Genomic DNA, 19,216 nt, shown 5'->3' with positions numbered 1-19,216 from the left:
GTTTAGCATGTCTAAATAATAATGGGGAAAGGTCAAGGGAAGGGAGAAAGATATAGGAGAAAGGGGGGATAACTTATGAGCTGGGATCCCTGAGGAGAGAAAAGGTAAGGGATCAACAGTATAGGGAAGATATTAATATTCACTGGAACAGGAGGTAAGGAGAAAAGCGTAAGTGCAGATGATTACCTCAGAAAATATTAGAATTAATAAGGCAATTTAAAAATGCCCATATACAAGATAAAAAAATTCAGTAGCTTCCCTCGATCCCAGAAATCACCAACTACAAAATGTATTGCAAAAAACAGTTCACAATAGCACCAAAATATATAGAATGCCTAGGAATAAACAATGAAAACGTGTAGGACTTTAATGAAAAAAGTATACAACTTTTCTTTAAAACTATTAGAAAAAATAGAGTTGATACTCTTATGACTCTGAAGGTTTTATGATATCCTTCTAACCTTGGAGATAGTAAAGGCCTTCTTAAATGAGACATTAAAAAGCCCAATAAAGAAAAAAGTTGATAAATCCAACTAAATAAAAATTTAGCCACAGAAGTGCATGCCAACAGCCAAGGCCCTCACAGCTATCTTGTCCCTGGTCTGACCACTGTGTGCACCTGCAACCGGCCCCTCCGGCTGTGCACTTGCAAGCCCCAACCCATCACTCACATCCACTGCTGTGTGCCTGTGGTGAGACCCCATGACCACAGGAGTGTGTGTCAACAGGCAGGGCCCTTGCAGCTGCTTATGGGTCGAGATTCAGCCTCGTCTCCTGCCACTGGCCTGCACCCCTGGGCTCACTTGCAGCTTCCCTGTGTCCCTGCTTACCCCTGACGCAACTCCTGACACTAGTTTCCACTGCCATGTGCCTGCGGTGTGTCCAGGCCCTTGTAGCTGGCCCTGGTCCCTACCACTCTTTGTGTGTCTGCTATTGGCTTCTAGCACTAAGGAGGCACCTGCAGCTCACCCCTACAGCTGTGTGTGTGCATACCACTGGCCCTGGCCACCACTGCTGCCTACCTAGGTCCCTAGCAGCTGGATCTGGAAGTGCTGCTGAGAATCTGAACAGCCCTTGTAGCCACTGTGGATGTCCTACACTGCTCATCATAGACCAAACAGTTGTCAATGCTGTGAACGCCTGTGGCCTGAGGTGATGAGACATCACGCCCTCCCTCACCCCCCTGAACCTGGAGCTGCCACATGCCCCTGCACTTGATGTGCTGTACCACTAGATCTGGTGTCATGGTATGCCCCCCAGACAAGTAAAGGTCTTTCCTTATTGAAGTCAGTCCATGAAGTCTGGAAGAGGTGACAGCTTCCTCAAATGTGCAGATACCCACCCAGACTACAGAAATTACAAAGAATCAGGGACACATGACACTATCAAAGGAACATAGTAAATGTCCAGTAACTGACCCCAAAGAAATGGAGATACAGGAATTACCTGATAAAGAATTAAAAATAATTATTCTAAAGATGCTTAGATAGCTACAAGAGAAATCAGATGAACAATTTAGAGAAATCAGGAAAATAATATAAGAACAAAATAAGAAATTCAGCAAATAAATACAAAACAAAAAAGAATCGAACAGAAGTTTTAGAGCTAAATAATACAATGACTAAACTGAATTATTCAATAGAGAGCTCTGAAAGCAGACTGGACCAAGAGGAAGGAATTAGCTCAAAGACAGAGCATTTGAAATTATCCAGTCAGAGGAACAAAAGCAAAAAGTCTGAAAAGGAATGAAGAACGCCTATGAGAATTTTACCATTAAAAAAAAAAAAATACACTCTATGTATCACTGGAGGCCCAGAAGGGAAGAGAAGGAGACATGAGCAGAAAGCTTATTTGAAGAAATAATGGCTTTGAACTTTCCAAACCTGAAGAGATTAAGACATCTTAAGTTCATGAAGCTAATAGGTCACCCTATAATTTCAATCCAAAATGATCTTCTCCAAGACACATTATAATTAAACTGTCTAAAATCAAATACAATGAGAGAATTTTAAAAGCAGTAAGAGAAAAATAATTCATTCATAAAAGGGAACCCCCATAAGGCTATCAGTAGGTTTGTTAGCAGAAACCTTGCAGGCCAGGGAACAGAGAGATGATACATTCGATGTGGTGAAAGAAAGAATTGCCAACCAAGAACACTTTACCCAACAAAGTTGTCCTTCAGAAGTGAAGGTGATATAAAAAAATTCCCAAATAAACAAAAGTGGAGGGAGTTTATCACTACAAAACCTGCCTTACAAGAAATGCTGAAAGGAGTTCTTCACCTAAAAAAAAAGGATGCTAATTAGCAACATCAAAACATGAAAATATACAATACACTAGTGAAAGTAAGTATACAGTTTGATTCAGAATACTCTAATACTGTAATATGGTGTTGTGTTAGCCACTTAATTCTCTAAAGGTTAAAGAACAAAAGTATTAAAAACAACTATAGCTACAATAAGTTGTTACTGAATACACAATATAAAGTGATATAAATTGTGACATCTAAAACATAAAATGTTTGTGGGGAGTAAAAAGGTAGAGTTTTTTTATGTGACCAAAGTTAAGCTGTTATCAACTTACAACACTGTTGTATCTTTAAGATGTTTCAAGTAAACCTTAGGATAACCACAAAATAAAAACCTATAGTAGATACAAGGTAACAAGAAGGGAATCAAGGTATAGCACTACGGAAAATCATCAATTCACAAAGACATTAAAAAAGGAAGAAAGCAACAAAAGCAATACAAAACAGCCAGAAAACAACTAATAAGATTAAGCATAGTAAATTCTTACCTATCAATAATTAAAAATAATTATTTTAAATGTAAATGGATAAAATTCTCTAATCAAAAGGCATAGAATGGCTGAATGGAAAAACAGACACTCAACTATATGCTTCCTACAAAAGACTCACTTCAGTTTCATAGACACACATAAGTTCAAAATGAAGGGGTGGAAAAAGATATTCCACACAAATGGAAACAAAAAGAACAAGGGTAGCTATACTTATATCAGAAAAAATAGACTTTAAATAAAAAATGTTAACAAGAGACAAAAAACCTTATTATATAATGATAAAGGGATCAATTCATGAAGAGGATATAAGAATTGTAAATATATATGTTTGGATTTTCTTTTGAAGGAGGAGTCATTAGATTTATCTATTTTTTTTTTAATGGAGATACTAGGAATTGAACCCAGCACCTCATGCATGCTAAGCACACATAAACCATTGAGTTATACCCTGCTTTGACAATTTTAAGTATATGTGTACCCAACATGAGGGCACCTAGATATACTAAGCAGATACCAAAATCAGATAAGGACACTACAAGAACTTAAAACTATAGGCCAGTATCCCTGATAAATATGAGTGCAAAAATTCTCAACAAAATACTAACAAACTGAATTTAATAGCACATTAAAATCATCATACACTATGATCAAGTGGGATGCATGAATGGTTCAACATATGCAAATCAATAAATGTGATATATCACATTAATAAATGAGAGAAAAAAATCAGAGGGTCATCTCAATAGATGTATAAAAAGCATTTGATAAAATTCAACATCCTTTCATGATAAAAACTCTCAACAAATTGGTTATAGAAGAAGCAATACTCAACATGATAAAAGCCACATATGACAAACCCACAGCTAACATCATACTCAATGGTGAAAGTTTGAAAGCTTCCCTTCTAAAATCAAGAAAAAGACAAGAGTGCCCACTGTTAACACAACTACTCAACATACTGAAAGTCCTAGCCTAAACAATTAGGCAAGAAAAAGAAATAAAAGGTATCCAAATTGAAAAGGAAAAAGTAAAATTGTCTCTGCTTGCTGATGACATTATCTTGTATACAGAAAATTCTAAAGATGCCACTAAAAAACTGTTAGAACTAATAAATGAATTTCATGAAGTGTCAGGATATGATACAACCACATACAGAGTTAAAACATTTCTGTAAACTAACAACTATCTGAAAAAGAAATGAAGAAAACCATCCCATTTACAGTAGCCTCAAAAAAAGATACTTAGGGATAAATTCAACCAAGGAAGTGAAAGATGTATACATCAAAAGCTGTGAGACACTGATGAAGGAAACTGAAGAAGACACAAATAAATGGAAAGATATCTCATGGATCAGAAGAGTTAATGTATTTAAAATGTCCATATGATTGAATGACTTCTATAGATTCAATACAGTTTCTATCAAAATTCCCATGGTATTTTTTGGCAGAAAAAGAAAAAAAAAATCCCAAAATTCATATGGAACTACAAAAGACCCAGAATATTCAAAACAATTCTGAGAAACAAGAATAAAGCTGAAGGCCTCACACTTCCTGATTTCAAACTCTAATATAAAGCAATAGTAATCAAAATAGTACAGTACTGGCATAAAAACAGACACAAGACCAGTGGAACAGAATCAAGAACCCAGAAATAAACCTGTGCATATACTGTTAACTAATATTTGTTAAGGGAGCCAAAAATACTCAATGGGGGTAAGGACAGTCTCTTCAATAAGTGGTTCTGGGAAAACTGAAAAAATCACACGCAAAAGAATGAAATTGGACCCTTATCGTACATCATCCACAAAAATTAACTCAAAATGATTAAGGACTTAAACATAAGACCTGAAACTGTAGAACTTCTAGAAGAAAACACAGAAAAGTCTCCTTGGCATTGGTCATGGCAATGATTTTTTTGGTTATGGCATCAAAAGCAAAAATCAATAAGAAGAACTATATTTAAAACTAAAAAGCTTCTGCACAGCAAAAGAAACAACAAAATGAAAAGAAGGCAAATTACAGAATGGGAGAATGTATTAGCAAGCCATATACTGAAAAGGGGTTAATATCCAAAACATATAAGGAACTTACACAAATCAAAAACAAAATACTCCAATCTGATTGAAAAATGGGCAGAGGATCTGAATAAACATTTCTCCAAAAAAGACATATAAATGGCCAACAAGTTATGAAAAGATGCTCAGCATCACTAATCATCAGGGGATGCAAACCAAAACCATGACAATATATCACCTTATACCTGTTAGAATGGCTATCGTCAGAAAGAGAAGAGGTAACAAATGCTGGTGAGGATGTGGAGAAAAGGGAACCATTATGCGTTTTTGGTGGGAACATAAATTAGTGCAGCCACTGTGGAAACAGTATGGAGGTTCCTCAAATTAAAAACAGAACTACCATATGATCCATCAATCCCACTCCTGGGTATATATCTGAAGGAAACAAAATCACTGTCTTAAAGAGACAGCTGAACTACCATGTTCCAAATTGTAGCATTATTCACAATAGCCAAGACATAGAAACAACCTAAGTATCCATCGACGAATGAATGGAGAAAGAAAATGTGATATACATCATATCACATATCATATATATCACACACACACACATATATACACACATACATATACACACACACGTATATACACACATACACACACACATATATATATATACATACACACACATACACGTATATACACAATGAACTATTATTTAGGCATAAAAAAGAAGAAAAACTTGCCACTTAGGACAATATGAATGGACCTTTAGGGCATTATGCTAAGTTAGATAAGCCAGAGAAAGACAAGTATTTTCAGATCTCACTTATATGTGGAACCTAAAAACAGTGAACCCATAGAAAGAGGGTATATAAATTTTCTGTTATAAGATGAATAAATTCTGGAGGGTACAGCAACAAACTGCTCTTTATGTGAGATGAAGGCTGTATTAACAAACTGTACTGTGGTAAACATTTCAAAGGGTATATGTGTATCAAATCATTACACTGTACTCCTTAAGCTTACACAGTGGTATGTGTTACTATATCAATATAATTGAGCCGAGGACTAAAAAAGAAAACAAGAATAATAAAATCAAATGGCATGCCACAGACCATTTCAAAGCAGTTAAGGGCCAGAAAGGGGTTGCTGTGGGAGTGGTAAGAATTGTGGTGTAACAAGTCTAAGCCAATGGTGCTGGGCACATTTAATTCAGAAAGCACTACTTTGGTACCACTTGAGAACAAGGATCACAAATTGGGATTCTAATAAAGCTTCCCAGGACCTATAGACTGGGTCATGACCTCTGATAAATAAGAATCATCATGACACACACAATAACTAGAGATGCTGTAGCTTAGCAGTTCCCAAAGTGTTGGGGATCAGTGTGTCTGCAATGTCAAAATTATTTCTGTATGAATACCAAGACATTATTTGCCCTTTTATTCTCATCCTCTCATGAATGTACAGTGAAAATTTTCAGAGAATACATGATGCATGAGGTCAAAACAGAGTGAATGCAGAAGCAGATTTGAGAATCCAGCTGCTCCTGTAATGCTAGACATTAGAGATATGGAAAAAAAAAAAAAGTAAATCCATGCCACTCTTCTCACTAAATTTGCTGCTTTGAAAATATAATTATTCTTCATAAAAATATTTATGTTAACATGTAACAGGTTCATTATTGTTATTTTGAAGTAATTTAAAATTTCATAGTTTTAATTTCTAATAAGGAAAATATTGATAAATATATTTCCCATAAACAAAAGCTTTTTGAGTCCTCAATAATGTTTAAGAGTATAAAGGAGTCCAGAGATCTACAGCTTGAGACCTGTTGTCCCAGTTATCACTAAAGGGTAGCCTGGCTTTCACGGGTCTCATGGCCTTCATCCTTATAGGTATATCTGTGTTTGTCTACACCAAGTTGTTATCCATGCCTGGCAATGCCCTGCTTGAATGAAGTGGGGACTATAATCAAAGTCTCCACGTGTTGTCATAGCACCCTTCACTCAATACATGACCAAATCATAGGCAGAATGTATTACACTTGTAATTACAGTATTACGTATAAAAGGTGATTTAAGCTTTGCCAATATAAGCAATGAGATGAAGCTATGTTTTTTAATGGTATCTTATAATGAGGTCTAAATTGGTCTAACAGTTAATAATCTTTTTTGTTTTTACATGTGCGTTATTAAATTTTCACTGTTTTTAATACTGAAGACAACTGGTACTTGTTGCTTCTGTGCTATGCTAACTCCAGAGGAACACTTGAAAACATCTTCATGCTAAATCTTGGTTCTCAGAACTCTAGTCGTTAGCAGAAACAAACTGTCTGGCTGATAGACAAAACTGATTTTTAATGCATGCCAAGGTGCAGTAATAAAACTGAAAACAAATTCCAGATCCAAAAGTTCTAACCCATTATCTTAGAAGAAGACTTTTCCAGAATCGAGAACAAGAATACTTAGAGGTGATGATCTTGAGGAGTTACACTGAAATTTGTACCAGTTACATTAAAAACAGAAGCAAATCAGACTGTGTTTGTATTTTTAAAAAGTTTACAAGGGCAAAGCATTTCTTCTAAAATGTTATTCTTTTTCACTAAGCACTGTAAAGTACCTTAATTAATTCTTATGATTCTAACAGCCCTAAGAGCAAGTCATAAAAATGGTATTTACTTGGGAGTATAAATTGGAATGACATTTTGGGAGGGCCATTTGAAAATATTTAGCAGAGCCTAACATGCATACCCACTGACTAAGCAATTCCAGTTTTAGAAACTTATCCTGAGAAAATTGGCAATGACATAGATAAAAGGATGTTCATTACAGTGTTGTGTATAATAATAAAAACTGGAAAAAGTCTAAATATCCAACATGGGCTGATAGGTAAACTGTGGTTCAGCATATAATGGGATACTACATGGCCATAATACAGAATATAAACATTATATTCTAAAATTATGTATGGCAAGGAAAAGCATTCACTGTATTTTGCTGAGGGAAAAGAAGCAAGTTATAAAGTTATAGTATTATATGATCTCATTTCTGCTTAAAAAATATAAATGCAGAAAAGGATCTGGAAGTACATATATATGTATAAATTAATAGTATTTATTGTTGAGTTTGGGATCACAGGTGATTTTATTTACTTCTTTTGAGGGTTCTATACCCTAGTTTTTCTACAGTATCTTTTCCTTATATAATAAAAATTATTAAAATATTTACTTGAGGCAGACATTCAGTTGTCAAGTGTTTTTCTATTCTTATATTACTGAATACTGAATGTACTATGGAGAAGTGGCAGAGGGGAGAGAGAGGAAGAGGAGGAGAGAGGAGAGAAGATTGACATTTATATTGATTATTACTTTATCAGGTATGTTTGTTGTGAAGTTTTAAGTTAACCTTAGATTTAGCAATCTGCAAAGAAATTTCAGTGGACATAGTGGTGAAGAGATCATGTTCACAAGCTTGAAGTCTACCCTCATAGATCTAATTTTTTCCTCCCCTTGGAATGCCAGTTTTGTTGTATTAGGAGCAGGTGGCTTTCCATTTTTTTTAATAAGTCTCTCTACTGCCTTGTCAGACACAGCTCTCTTAAAACGTTTTTGGGAGCTAACCAAGCTCTATCTAACCAAACCCAAAATGGCATATGGACTTCATCCACGTGGTCATGTGAATCCTCTGGCTGATCACTCTTGCTATGTATCTAATCAGCTTTACAAAATCCACGTCTGAAGGAGGTTTCTATAGCTATACGAGTGTGTGATGCTGTGGGATGAAGGAATGTGGTGGGAAAGAGGCTACTTTAGCTGCTACACTAGAATCTGGTGCCCGTCAGCACCACTATCAAATACTGGCAGTATTCATCCCAACAAAGGAAGAATGCTAATAATTTTGAGTGAAAAATTTCTATCATGCATTTCAGCTTAGATCTACTAATAACACTTCTTTAAATGCCTTGTTAGACAGTGAAATCTGGGAATCATTATCAAACACCATATACCATGTTTGTAATAGAATCATATTTCTTTTCTTTCTCTCCCCCTCCCACTCTCTCTCTTTTTTTTTTTTTCCTGCATAGAAAGTAGAATGCTGCTGAATGGTACCCAAATGTCTGTTGTATACCATGCCAATACAGCAGCTCAGCCAAAAATGCGAATAGAACAGTTTGCCAAGTAAAAGAAAACATAACAAATTGGTAATGGTTTCTATCTTGACAGAAAATGAAAATGATCCCTCAATGTGTGGTCACTCATGCGGACACATAAAAATGTCTTAGAAGCAATCATTTTGCCTCAGATAACAGACCCTGACGGTGCAGTACAGCACTGGCTGACTTTCACTTCTTAGAAAAGTGGCAAGTGTGACCTACAAAATAGTCCGGGAACCATGTAATTTATGCATAACACACATGCACATGCCATGCACTCATAATATTTGCTATAAATCATTCTGAATACAAGACTTCTTTTCTGAGTGGAATATACTTTATGAGAGATGATCTAAATCATCAGAGACTTGATAAAGCTGAACTGGTTTATTTATGAACAGAAATGATGTTGATTTTCAGCCTACAAAATTCCAGCAGTCTATACTGCAGCAAAAAGGCTATATATAAGGGCCTCATGTTTTCTATATGAATACTAAAGGTATTTTAATTAGATGTTAGATAGAACAAATATAAAAAATGTGTAGATACATGGTGTAGAGTTCTGGCTTTCTGGCTAGATGACTGCAATTAAAGGCAAAAAGGAACCCCTTGAAGACCTGGTAATGGTTTCTTCACCTTATTTCCCCTTCCTTTACTACTTACCTTTGTCCCCCAGATGGAGAACTAGCCAACATCACTGACCAATGATTTTTTCCCTCCCATCTGGTGAAGTTTTCCCATTTGTTTAACTTTCTAATGAGGATGTTAGAACATTGATTGTATTGTGAAATCACATCAAAAACAAGAATGACACTTAAAACAATACGAATTGATATCTGATGCTAATGAGGAATTCAAAATGAGAGAATATCGAACCAAGGGGCTAGGAAGAACCTTGGGAAGTTAAATGTTCTTTGCCAAGTTGAAAGTAAATTTGAATCCTGTGGGTTATGAGTTTCAAATGAAACTTCTGGGTTTAAATTTGTTGGTGACTTTCCTGTTCAATAAAAAAGGACTTAAATGGCTTATAAAAAGGTTAAAAAAACTCATTGGGCATCAAACTGCTCTTACAAAACACCATCTTGATGAGTTAAGTGTAAATGAATCAGAAACACATGGATCATATTTCCTTAAAAAATGCATATGGATTCAAAAATAAGGGGAAGAGGACTTGGCAAAGCATTTTTTTGTGTGGTGGCTGAACCCAAAACATTTGAAAGATATTTTGAGACATTCAAGGAATCCAAAATAAAACTAAACCTGTCCAGTCATATAAAAAACAGAAGGTTCTTCTGTGCAATGTGCACTTATCTCTATGGGTCATTCAACACTCACTGAGCCTTCACCTTTGGCAAAGAACTATGGGAGGAGCCAGCTTCTGCTTTAAGCAGCTTTGAATTTAGATATAAACAAATACGTATAAGTAACAGAAACCTATTAAAAGAGAGGTAGGGTTTTACAAAAATTGGCATCATAACCTATAACATACAGAAATTATATACTGAGAAATACATAAGTACTTTCAGGGTCCTATGGTAGGTAGGAGTCATTCCATTCAAATCATCATCCCCTAGTCCCTTTTGATTAAAGTTATATATAGTTGCAGGGTCTTTCTTGCTTGAATGTTTTCTTAATAAGTGTTTTTATGTCTTTTTTAATGTGTGTTCCAGTCCTCTTTCCTCCACCCTCTAGATTTGTGAGTGCTCAACAAATCTTGCTGACTGGTTTCCTGGAGGATGGGAGTGTTGAACAGAGTTTTGAAATAGGGGAGAGGTGCTGTTTGGCAGAGAGGAGTGAGGCTATGATTCTGGGTTGGGGTAATGGCACATGTGACAGTTCAGAGGCTCCAGAGGGTGAGTCATGTGTGGGGGGTGACCCGCTGGCTTGCCTGCAGTGATGTGACTGAGCCAGGGTGTCGAGGGAGGTGGAGGCAGTTAGGTGTGGGGAGGCCTAATATACTACATGTGAAGTCAACTGGAGGACAGAGGAGTGTGATAAGAGAAAATACAATTCTTACTCTTTTTTTTTTCTTTTTGCTAGTATAGGATAAAGTGCTAAGCACAGGACACAGAGAAGTCATTAATCCCTTTATTTCTTATCAGTGTCTTAAAAAGCTGAAAAGTACCCAAAGATAAAAATAAGTTAACCATTTTATGTATTGCTATGATCCTGTACATTGTAAATTGGAAGAGGAACTTAGTAAGATTATGAAATGGATTAATGAGTTCTCAAATGTTCATAGGAAAGTGTAAAAAATTCATGATTTAGAATCTTTTAAGGCTGTTTTCTAGCTGTTTAATGTGAGTCTTATCTTTTCCACAATTTAGAAAGTTATTTAAGGCAGGGGTAGTGTCAAGTATTTCCTGTGTATTTTCCACTGGCTAGCCCAATACTGGGAATACACCAAGTACTCAATAAATGCTTACTGAACTGAAATGAAGAGGGTGCTGAGGCCCTGTAATGATGAGGCTATAACTGAAGATAAAGTCTGAGAAAAAAGGGGGGAAGATACCGTAGAGATGTCCTAGTAGTGCTTCTGTGCTGAGCCTACTTGTTCATGGTTAAAATAAAGAAATCAAAGCCCTTACCATCCTTCATCATCTTCTACCTCTGTTTCAGAAATGTCATTTTCAGGAGTTTCTGCAATTGCTTGAGTGAGTTTAGATTTAAACTGGTTCAGCAGTGCAAGTGTCTGAAATAAAAATTAGACTGCTAAGTTTTCTGATAGGGACAAATATAATTTCAGAAGAGACACCTAAATTTTGTAGAAAAGAAAATATCCTACCAGGATAGAAAACACTTAAATTTTTAATTTTGAAGCAAAGTAACAAAACTGCCTTCAAGTTGCAACAGTGGTCAATATTCACAAACTTTGACATTGCCTTGTCTGCATCTGCACTGACATTCTCCCTCAAGGATATGTGGCTCTTTTCTGATTTGGGGAAACGTAAGTTTGTTTACATAGAAGATATTTAAAATGCATGCTTACTAATAGCTAAGTTTTTAATGACCACAAGATAGGGAGGTACTTCACTAAAATATCTGAAATCAAAACAAAACAACAAAGAATATTTTTCACTGAATAGATTTCCAAAAGTGTAAAAATGTCAATGTTGGTGAAGATGAAATGAATGAACACATTAATTGTTGGAAGAGGGGTAAATTGGAGTGGTATCTTTGGAATGCTGCTTTTACTTATCAGAAACTTTAAAATGATCTTTCCCTTTGATTCAATAATTCCAATCTTGGGAATACATGCAGAAAAATAACTTGAAACACTGAAAATGCTTATGCAAAAGACGCACTGCAGCAATATTCACGCAAGTGCAAAGACAGAAACATGTTAAATATCTATCAGTAAGGAACTACATAAATTTAGTAAAAAGTAATGAATATGCTATTTATACTATTATTAAAAATTGTATACATGAAATATAATCTATTGTTACGTGAAAGAAGCAGGATGTAAATATCATGCTGAGTACGTTTTTTAAAAAAGGGGACCATTCCTCCGAGTTTTTTTTTCACTCCTATGCCCTTTGTAGTTTGCTCAGTTTGCTCAGAATTTGAGCAGAGAGTCAGAAATTAGAAAATGTTCTTTTATTCTATAGTTTTAAGTAGTTCATAATTGTGAAATGGGATAAAGTACTACCTGTCTAAAAAATCAAGAGTCTAATTAAGACACTGGTACATTGACTTCACTATTAAAAATACAGTTGACCCTTAAAAAATGTGAGCGTTAGAAGTGCCAACCCTCTGAGCTGTTGAAAATCCATCTGTAAGCTGGCCCTCCATTCTGTACCTGCTGTTATGCAACCAGCTGTGGTCAGTCTACAACTGCAGTATGTATTTATTAAAAGAAATTTGCGCATAAGTGGACTTACGACATTCAGAGCTGTGTTGTTCAAGGGTCAACTGTACTGACATTTCATAAAGAAAAAGATGTGTGATACTTCAATGTGAATAACAGAGAAAACAGTCATAATAACTTGAATTCTCCAGAATTTATCCAGGAAATATCATTAACATCATAGTTCACGAAAAAATTAAGTAGGTTTGGTGGTCTAGAACCTAACTCAATACAGACAGGGGGTGACAAAATAACTGCAAGAAACAAGGCAGTTATGGCTAAAAACTGATAGTGAAAAGTGCCTTATGTCTTTCTGCAAAATTCAACGCCCACACAGACAACAGCTCAAAATATACACATTACTAAGTTGCTGAATGAGGTAAGTTTTGAGGAGAAACTATAAATTCCTATAGAATATCCTCAGGCATTCTGAGGGTTCCTAATGTGTTAGGGTTTAGATATTTTATCTGTTTCTAGGGTAGTAATTATAGCACTAAGCTCTTCAAACAATGTTAACAGGTAAAGAAAACATCCTTTAAAACCTTATTCATTAAAAAAAACTCTTGCTTACAAACTTTTATTGTATTTGTTGTATTTTATTGTATTTGTTTTATAATAAGAAAAAAAGTTACTGTAGAAATATCAGAAAGTAAAGAGAAGCAAAACAAAAATATATTATTCTACCACTGATAATTACTCTTGTGGACATGTGGTATATATCCTTCAAGGCTTTCAATACATGCTTCTGTGTGTGTAAATGTGTATGTGTTTATGTGTCTGTATATTATATCTATATCTATGTCTATATCTATGTCTATGTCTATGTCTCTATGTCTCTGTCTGTCTGTCTGTCTGTCTGTCTGTCTATCTATCTGTGTAGTTAGCTATCACTTAAAAGCAAACTCCATCAATTTTTGATGGTGGACTTTCACACACTTGGAAATGTCTGTTCTGAGGGTATAAAGAGAAATGAAAAAAAAAGGGGGGGGGGCGACTTCTTAGTAGAATGAAATTTTAAAACTTCCTAGAAAATTATGCTAGACTTGGCTCTTACTTTTTTGAGCTGAAAGTGGCAAGGCAGTCTGTTTTTAGAGCCAATTTATGTGCTACTGGTATTTGCTCAAAGAAGAGGGACTAAGACTATGACAAAAAGAAAACATCCTCTTGGCCTTTCTTAACATCTTCAATACTCAAGATTGGACTTTCTGTAGCTTCAGTCTAAAGGCAAGAGAGAAAAGCAAACATCATGAAAATAATGGCACAATATTGGTTGAAGAAAATAGGATATGCATGGAGGCTTTTCTGTTTGGCATTTCCAGGGGAATCAGTCTTCTGGCGTCTGCTGAAGGAATGAAGGGCCAACCACTAACAGCATGGTCTCCAGCACAGAGTGAGCTTTCCCAGCGTGAAGAAGCTGTATTGAGGGGGCCTGCCCTGGCAGACTTTGTGCATGCAGACCTACATATAAGAGTCTCTCAGATGGCCTAGGTGCCTCCAGCCCTGCCCCAGGTCCAGTCTACTCTTCAAGCTGGAGCCAGGTTGGAGGGATCTTCCCACACTGTAAAGGAGATCATATTGCCTCCTTCCTTCAATAGCCCCCCCATTGCTCTTAGGGTAAATCTAAACTCCTTAATATGGCTCAGACATATCTTATGTGAATTGGCTCCTGCTTACCTCTCCAGCCTCATCTCTTTCTGTCTCTTAGTTTAAGTTCTAGTCATATTTATTATCTTATAGTTCTTTGCAAAGAGGACAGAGACTTTTCATATACTGCCCCTTTTGTCTAGCCATGTATCTCCTACGCCACCCTCAAAGCTCAGCTGAAATCATTTTCTCAGGGAGGCCTACCCAGATTCTTATGCTCTATACATAGTTTCCTGTACCTAACCTGAAATAATGCTCACCCTCTTTCACTAGTATTACTTGTTTAACTGCCTCCTTTTCCTGATAGCTCAGAGAAGACAGGATGTCTCTTCCTTGTTTATTATTTCCTTGAAGGGAAGAAAGGGGAATGCAAGAGTAAGAGTGATCCTTAACATCTTTGGTAGTATATTTACCACTACAGTTGCTAATCAGAGGCCTTTGTGACTCCATGAAAACAACTTAATAAAGCACTTTTTCTTAATTTCATCTGATGTGCCATTTCTTTTTAAAATTACACATAAGTTAGTTCTCTGTAATTACAATTTCCTATACCTGAATTTTTGTTGAATTTTCCCTGTGATTATTTTCATGCGAAGCACTGATGCATGATCTTCCTTACCAGTAATTAGGTGTCATTTATAATACAGTTCCTGATTAGATTAATTTATTCAAACAGGCTTGGGCTTTGAAATTTAGTTTTATTTTGCCTGTTTTATTTATTCACCAAAAATGGTGTGTTCTCACATACACACATGGGAGCAGCAAAAATAAGTAGTTTTTGGTCTGCCCCCTAGCTTTTCAACATAAAGGGCTGCTGAAGAGATTCATTTTTATCAAGTGCCAAGTGCTGCATGGCGTGTACGATTGACTCCCAAATTGAGGAGCTAGCTTTCTATCTTTTTTTATTCTTGATTTCTGACAATCTTCTTAAGTTACTAAAGATTCAGGTATTACTTTCAGTAAGCAGACTTTTGCATTATTTATGGTAGAAGTCAACTAGTGGACCAAAGTGCCTTCTTCACAGGCAATGTAAAGTGCAAGTGGAGGTGTCCAGGCAGCATGTGAGATGCTGATCCAGAAGCGATCCTCTCATCATTCATAATCACCTCCTTCCTCTCCACCCCATAACAGTCACATAGTCAAAGGTTCTACCTGATAATATGCGGCTTTACCAGGTTCCTGTGCTTGACAGGGGAGTACAAGGTTGAAATCTGAAAGTTTTAGGCTTTACATCTATGGTGTGTCTATCAGCTGGGTCTTTGCATAAGTGGCCAAGGTCCTTGTCAGCTCACCTTATATATATGTATCCTTTTTCATTTTAAGAGGTAATGTTTCCCCTCATGTATAATCTAATTAGGCTCCATTAACAACACTTGAAGACAATTAAAAGGCAATGAATTGCATATGCATTTTGGTTTGTGAAGTTACCTGGTCTTCCCGGGAAGTTCCCTTCTTTGCCTGCTGCTTCTTCAAAGCTGCATACTTTTGCTTTTCTCTTCTGTATTCTGCAACAGCACCATCTGGAGCGGCCACTTCCTCTGAAGAATAGAGTACTCTTAGGATACATAGTAAAAAGGCTCGATAGATTCATGTTAATGTCTACGAATGTCCATCATTGAAGAGGAGGTCAGAACCTGGGACTGGTTTTCCTCCATTAAAAAAAAACAAAAACCAATAAACTCCACAAGCTCTAACTATTTCTTAGACTAGAAAGTGACTGGTGTTAATTTAATCAACATTTTATAAACATCTTTGTTATATACTGTACTATTATAGCTGTTCTCACCTGTACTTATTTGACTATAAAATCAACTGTCTGTCTCACTCTTAAAATAAGTAAGATTTTCCTAAAATTCAGCAATTCCATTTTACATTATTCCCTTGCCTTGTAAGATATAACCTTTCAATATTGGTTGATTTTCTGCCACCTTTGCTCCTCAGTTAAAATAACAACAACAACAACCACCGCCTTCAATTTTATGGCATCATAAAATATATCTAACAAAAAATCAGGACAGTCACATAGAAGCAGGCAAAAATAATTTTTACTAAATTAGAAGTTAGAAAAATTATCTATAGATTTGATCCTACAGTAATCCCATATGAAGGTTAGTTAACATCTGGGTTCACAGAATAGTTTTGCCTCAAAATAAAGTACTAACATTTTATAATACTTTATATTTATATATATTAGAGAAAATTTGTGACTTAAACCCACAACCTGTCTCTTCTCATCTTTGTCTGGCAAACCAAGGTGAGCCAGTTGTAACTGAGTATATCAGTAATCTTTCTATTTAAGCCTTGGCTTGTTGTTTGCCTCTTTGTTACCTAGTCTGAGGAATGTAATCAGTGTGCCGTGAGTCAATGTGCAGTGCAGCCATTTTGTTCAAGAGACTGTCTATTTTAAAAAAATATGTGAACTAAGAAACAAGTAGTCTTCTTATGGTTACTTAATACCATGATTTTGATGTTGGTCAAAGGGTGCAAAGATTCAACTGCGTGGGACAGATAAGTTCTGGAGATCTAATGTACAGCATGGTGAGTATAGTTTATAATACTGTATTGTATATATAAAATTTGCTGAGAAAGTTTACCACCGTTCATACACATACACACAAAGTGTAACTATGTGAGGTGATGGCTATGTTAATTAGCTAGATTGTGGTAATCACTTCACAGTGGTTTCTCTAGTTCTTGGTGTTCTGAGAGTTTTAACTGTCTGCCTAGGATGCCTTTCCTCTCCCGTTTTTATTTCTAGCCCAAATGAACATGCAAACAGCTTGAGAACAGCTGTGAGGTCAGCTGGTCTTTCATTACACACACCCGTAACAGCAGGATTACGGCTGCTAAGGTTCCATTTGGAGTGCGTGGAAACTGTAACCCAAACACTTGTACATGGTACATATGACCAAACAATGACATCTGCTGCACCAACCCAACTGTGTGAAATAATATGGTCAACTCTTCTATTTCCTAACTGGGTATATCATATCAGTGTAAACTACTTCTGTTTATAGTGTGATCAGCTATGAATGTTCACAGAACATTCTTTTTGTGTGTGTGTGTGTGGCTTTATTTCTCAACAGCATACTATGAAGAATTTCCTTAGCTTTATATTTCAATTCACTAATTCTCTGTTTAGTTGTATCTCAACAGTTTTTAAGACATAAACTGAGTCACTTGACTTTAATAATTATATTTTAAAATTCTAGATATTCTATTTGGTCCTTTTTCAAATTCACCCACTTTTTTGATAGCCTCAGTCTTTTATAATGATTTTATACCTTTAAAAACTCTAATTATTTAAAACACACACATTACATTTTATATTTCAGGTTGTTCTTGAGGCTCCTTTGGTTATGCCTTCTAACTCTATCCCTAGAGTGGTCACTTCTCTATGTGTTATCTAATTTTTTACTCTGAGTGTACCTACAGCTAGAGCTGCATCTCCATCACACTCCATAGGAATCCCTGGCACCCAGGATTGTGTAATGGTTCCTACAGAGAGCTTTTATATTTGCTTCTACTAGGAAATTAAGTGGTTCCATTAGCACACAGTTATTTTTTCCATAGTTAGTTTCCTGGCTTAGGATTCCTGTACCATACAGGTAGTGAACATTCAGACTTTATAGCTGTGCCTGGTAGAGATTAAGAGTTTTGATTTTTTGCAATACTTTTATTTTTCCCTCCCACACATACCTCTGAAAAATGACAAGCTTCCTGTGACCTTCCTGACCAGGCGACAGTTTTTCTAGTTCCTATGTCTCTTAATCCAAGGCCATATCTCTGTCTAAGTTTGAGATTAAAACCTCAGTTTCTAGCTATTAGAGCCTACATTTGGTTCCAAAATTCCCCTGGTCAACGATAGCATCAACTTGCCCCCTTAATGCCTCTTCTTTGTTTCTTGTACCTAGGAGTTTTCTTTTCTTTCTCTGCCTTCTCATTCTCTCTCTCTTCCCCAGCCCCCCAGGTCCCCCTCTTTCTCTGTCTTTTTCAAGCTTAGCTAAGTATTTAAATTGGGCTGCATCATATTTTATCCAGCATTTCTATATATTTGTAGAAGAAGGAAGTTCTGTGTTAACTCAGTCCATTTTGCCAGAATAGTACATTCATTTCTCATGTTCTTGAATCCCCCTGAATAAAGAAAAATTGAATATGTGATGGGATCATTTTAGTGACATAAAACTGGCTTATAACATACAAAATGAGTTTGAAAAAAATCAGTTTCTTTAAGTACAGAGGGCGCTACACCTTTTCTTAAAACTCAATCTATGCTAAGTGATAATTCATAAATAATGATGCACTATGAGAACTATTTGTCACTAAGATTTCTATAAAATGTTTGTTAAATAAATAGGAATGGGGGAAAAAAGAACATTTACTAAAGACCTACTATATATTAGGTACCATGCTAAAGTGCTTTGACGGTCCATGAAAAAAGTATCAATAAACCATTTTACAAATGAGGAAACAGGATAGGACCACAGTTAGAATATACTAAAGCTGGAATTTGAACCCAGGTAGCCATGATACTAAAGTCTTACACTGTGCCCTACTGTCTTCAATTAAAACTTCAGCTCAGAAAATAAAATTTAATAAGTGTTCCCTGTATGCCTGACACTCTAAAAAATGTAATGAATGATATCTAAAACATACATGATATAGGCTTTTCACTCTAGAAAGTAATGTAAAGGGTAAAATAAACATTATATATGTAAAAAGTTAAGAAATTAAGCCATTGACTATAAGTA

General features: G+C 35.8%; 1 protein-coding gene across 2 annotated transcripts in view; it reads right to left on the bottom strand.

Moving 5' to 3' along the window:
• The window catches only part of CWC27 (CWC27 spliceosome associated cyclophilin), a 199,069-nt gene that overhangs the window by 27,931 nt on the left and 151,922 nt on the right, over window positions 1-19,216 (bottom strand). The window contains exons 12-13 of one of the 2 annotated variants that reach the window (XM_074358921.1): window positions 15,894-16,003; window positions 11,560-11,663 (exon numbers count right to left, since the gene is read on the bottom strand). In XM_074358921.1, the coding sequence (XP_074215022.1) occupies window positions 11,560-11,663; window positions 15,894-16,003 (214 nt within the window). The remainder of the gene's footprint in view (window positions 1-11,559; window positions 11,664-15,893; window positions 16,004-19,216) is intronic. The other variant, XM_045512419.2, reaches the window with a different exon arrangement.

This window comes from Camelus bactrianus, chromosome 3, assembly GCF_048773025.1.
Source record: "Camelus bactrianus isolate YW-2024 breed Bactrian camel chromosome 3, ASM4877302v1, whole genome shotgun sequence".
In the NCBI taxonomy this organism is placed as follows: domain Eukaryota; kingdom Metazoa; phylum Chordata; class Mammalia; order Artiodactyla; family Camelidae; genus Camelus; species Camelus bactrianus.
The sequence above is the reverse complement of the archived record's forward strand: the minus strand, read 5'-3'. Positions and strand labels throughout refer to the sequence as shown.